The 4,440-nt window shown below is 43.6% G+C and overlaps 1 protein-coding gene across 1 annotated transcript in view; it reads left to right on the top strand.

The window, feature by feature from the left end:
* LOC119940649 (kinesin-like protein KIF6) overlaps positions 1–1,161 on the top strand; it is a 112,878-nt gene extending 111,717 nt beyond the window's left edge. The window contains exon 12 of the mRNA XM_038760868.1: positions 1,117–1,161. Coding sequence (XP_038616796.1) covers positions 1,117–1,161 — 45 coding nt within the window. The remainder of the gene's footprint in view (positions 1–1,116) is intronic.
* The last annotated feature ends 3,279 nt before the right edge of the window (positions 1,162–4,440 follow it).

Raw genomic sequence — 4,440 nt, 5'->3', positions numbered from 1 at the left:
TAAAGGCCTCTGCTTTGCCAAGGTAATTTCTACATAGTTTTCATGTTTTGTTTTGTTGTCTGTCTCCCCCTTCTAGATTGTTAGCCCCGTTGTTGGGTAGGGACCTTCTCTATATCATCATCATCATCATTGTATTTATTGAGCGCTTACTGTGTGCAGAGCACTGTACTAAGCGCTTGGGGAAGTACAAGTTGACAACATATAGAGACAGTCCCCTACTCAGACAGTGGGCTCACAGTCTAAATGTTGCCGACTTGTACTTCCAAACGCTTAGTACAGTGCTCTGCATACAGTAAGCACTCGGTAAATACGATGGAATGAATCAATGAAGAGGGAGCAGAGAATTGGAGAAGCAGTACTATAATAGCCGCGGTTTCTTGTTAAGCATCTACTGTGTGTCAAGCACTGTATTAAGCACTGAGGTAGACACAAGGTAATACAGTGTGACCCAATCCCTGTCCCCCATGGGGCTCAGCATTTGAGGAGGAGGGAGAGCAGTTATTGAATCCCCATTTTACAGATGAGGAAATTGAATCCCAGCAAAGTTAAGTGACTTGCCCAAGGTCTCACAGCAGGCAAGTGGCAGTTTGGGGATTAGAACCCAAGTCTCCTGACTCCTGGGTCTTTGCTCTTTCCACTAGGCCACACTGCCTCGCCAGCCTAATGGAGAATAAAGTCAGGGAAAAAGCAGTGTCAGGAGACCTAAGTACCAACTCCGCTCTGCCACATGCCTGCTGTGAGTTCTTGGGCGAGTCACCGAACTTTGTACCTCAGTCTTCTCTTCGAGTCACCAAACTTTGTACCTCAGTCTTCTCTTCTGCCAAATAGGGCTCAAATACCTGTTCTCCCTCCCCTTTAGATCTGGAGCACCATGAGATATGCGGATTGTGTCCTATCTGATTGCATTGTCTCAATCTCAACGCTTACTGTAGTGCTTGGTACAAGTAAACCCCAGCTATCTTTACCATGACATTTATTAATGTAAGTTGCGTGGAAGGGTAAGAAAAGTATTAATCCTCATTGGGAGGTCAGAATGGAAAGCATGGAGCCATGCTGTGAATGAAGTGAACCCCAGGGAAGATCTGTTATACCCGTCAAAAACTATTGGTATTACAGAAATTCTTTGCCAGTGATCCTTTAGCCTTTTCAATGTACTTTTAACTTTAGCCTAACATTGAACGTTAAATTTTTTTTTAATCAAAGAGGAGGACTTCAATCTTAGTGCCGTCTTGCATTTGTTGTGTAATGCTGATATTTATTCTGACTGGGTTTATTTCTCAGTTTAACTGTGTTTCCTGATGACCCAGTATGTTGTCAGTATGTTTCGGTGAGTACTATCTGTTTAAACAGAAAGTCATTTTTACATTTCTTAATGGAATAATAATATTAGATAAATATTTAGTTTTATGTAATACAATGTATTTTACTACTGGGAATATACATTAGCTTGGGTTTAAATGGCAATATTCCAACACTTTCTATCGATGATGGCTTTTTCTTCTCTTCTTTCTCCTGTGTTCTGCACCTGCTGCTTTCCTCCTCGCCCCAAATCACTCTGTGGTCTCATCTGCCATGTCCTTTTTCTTTCTTCTTGACACTCTATTCCTGTGCTCTGCCCTCTGCCCTTCACCTGTATTAATTCCCGAGCCAAATAGTCCTTCTTTAGTGATTTAGAATCAGCTACATGAACCCGAGTTTTTCAACCAGAACGTAATCAATCAGTTGTATTTATTGAACACTTACCGTATGCAGAGTGCTGTACTAAGCACCTGGGAGAACACAGTATAACAGACTTAGTAGATATGTTCCCTGCCCTCAAAGAGCTCATAGCCTAGAGGAGGACAGATATTAATATAAATAAATGAATTACAGATATGTGCATGAGTGCTGTGGGGTGAATAAAAGTGCAAATCCAGGGTCAAGGGAGATTAAGAAGGTGGTAGGAGAAGAGGAAATGAGGGCTTAGATGGTGATGGCTTTGAAGGTGGGGTAAGTGATCATCTGTCGGATATGAAGGGGGAAGGCACTCCAGGCCAGAGGCAGGGCAGGAACTAGGGGGTCATTGATCATTAGAGAAGCAGCTTGGCTCAGTGGAAAGAGCCCGGGCTTTGGAGTCAGAGGTCAAGTGTTCAAATCCCAGCCCTGCCAATTGTCAGCTGTGTGACTTTGGGCAAGTCACTTAACTTCTCTGTCCTTCAGCTCCCTCATCTGTAAAATGGGGATTGAGACTGTGTGCCCCACGTGGGACAGCCTGATCACCTTGTATCCCCCCAGCGCTTAGAACGGTGCTTGGCGCATGATAAGCGCTTAACAAATACCATCATCATTATTACTATTGTTATTATTATTGGTGAGATGGACAAGATTGAGATACAGTGAGTGAGGTGCAGACAGCAGCATGGCCTAGTGGTACAGCATAGGCCCTGGAATCAGAAAGACCAGGATTTTAATCCCGGTTCCTCCACTGTCTGCCGCGTGATCTTGGTCGAGTCACTTAACCTCTCTGTGCCTCAGTCACCTCATCTGTCAAATGTGGATCAGTACTGTGAGCCCCATGTGGGACAGGGACTAGTGTCCAATCTGATTATCCTCTAGCTATGCCAGCGCTTAGTACAGTACCTGGCACTTAATTAGCTCTTAACAAATGCCATTGAAAAAATACCACCTTAAAAAAAGGCAGAAAATTTCCAGTACATCCTGATGTTATGATACAGCTTGGTTCACGTCTCTTAAAAAGTTGGCTGTTTCAAGAGGTGAGTTTTCCTTAGACTTAAATGGTATAAATTAAGATCCAATCCAGAATCTCTGGAAAAGGAATATGAAATTCCGTGTGCTTTATACTGTAATGTTAAATATCACCAAATTAGTGTTTCATCTTCGTTAAGGTAATTCAAACCATAGCATAGCATTAACATTAAATTTTTCTATCACAAGCTCTGAAATGAAATCCACTCAAAAATATGGATGCATGAAACATATAACAATGCGGCCTAGTGAGAAGCAGTGTGGCCTAGTGAATAGAGCATGGGCATGGGAGTCAGAAGGACCTGGGTTCTAGCAAGTGGTTCTCCACCACTTGTCTGCTGCGTGACCTTAGGCAAGTCACTTAACTTCTCTGTGCCTCAGTTACCTCATCTGTAAAATGGGGATGAAGACGGGGAGCCCTATGTCTCGGAGCTAAGGTACCGGTTCGGAGCAAAGATTCCATCTCTAAGGTAGGTTCAGTCTTGGACCAAAGGATCCATTTCAGAGTGAATGTTCCATCTTGGAGCAAAGGTTCTGACTCAGAGAGGAGGTTCAGTCTCAGAGAGAAGGCTCCAGCTCAAAGCAAAAGTTCTGTATCAGCATTGCTGAAAGCTCACCTCCTCCAGGAGACCTTCCCAGACTGAGCCCCCCGTTTCCTCTGCTCCTCCTCCCCTCCCCATTGCCCGATTCCCTCCCTCTGCTCTATCTCCCTCCCCACCCAACAGCACTTGTGTATATATATATATATATATATATACACACACACATATTTATTATTCTATTTATTTTATTAATGATGTGTATATATCTATAATTCTCTTTATGTTGATGCTATTGATGCGTGTCTACTTGTTTTGTTGTCTGACTCCCTCTCCCCCCTTCTAGACTGTGAGCCTATTGTTGGGTAGGGATTGCCCCTATTTCTTGTCAAATTGTACTTTCCAAGTACTTAGTACAGTGCTTTGCACACAGTAAGCACTCAATATATGCAATTGAATGAATGAATCTTGGAGTGAAGGTTCTGGCTCAGAGCCAAGGTTCCTTCTTGGAACAAAAATGCCATCTTGTACCGAAGGGTCCTTCTCAGAGTGGAAGTTCCAGTTTGGAACAAAGATTCCAGGTGGAGTGAAGGTTCTGGCTCAGAGTGAAAGTTTCATCTCAGAGAGAAGCTTCTCTATGACAGTGAAGGTTCTTTCTCAGAGTGGAGGTTCTGGCTCAGAGCAAAGGTTCCTTCTTGGAGCAGAGGTGGTCATCTTGGACTGAAGGATCCAACTCAGAGTGAAGGTTACAGTTTGGAGTGAAGGTTACAGTTTGGAGTGAAGGTTGCAGTGTGGAGTGAAGGTTGCAGTGTGGAGTGAAGGTTGCAGTGTAGAGTGCAGGTTCCATCTCGGAGCTAAGGTTCTGTCTCAGAGAGAAGGTTCTGACTCAGAACGAAGTTTCCTTCTCAAACAAAGATGCCATCTTGGGCCGAAGGATCCATCTCAGAGCAAAGATTTCATCTTGGAACAGTGGTTTCATCTCAAAGCAAAGGTTCCGTCTCAGAGTGACGTTTTCATCTCAAAGTGAAGTTTCCATCTCAGAGTGAAGCTTCCATCTCGTAGTGAAGTTTCCATGATGATGGTATTTAAGTGGTTACTGTGAGCCAAGCACTGTAATAAGCACTGGGTGGGGGGATACAAGGTAATCAGATTGTCC

This window comes from Tachyglossus aculeatus, chromosome 19, assembly GCF_015852505.1.
Source record: "Tachyglossus aculeatus isolate mTacAcu1 chromosome 19, mTacAcu1.pri, whole genome shotgun sequence".
NCBI lineage: Eukaryota > Metazoa > Chordata > Mammalia > Monotremata > Tachyglossidae > Tachyglossus > Tachyglossus aculeatus.
This window is presented reverse-complemented; position numbering and strand designations above follow the sequence as displayed.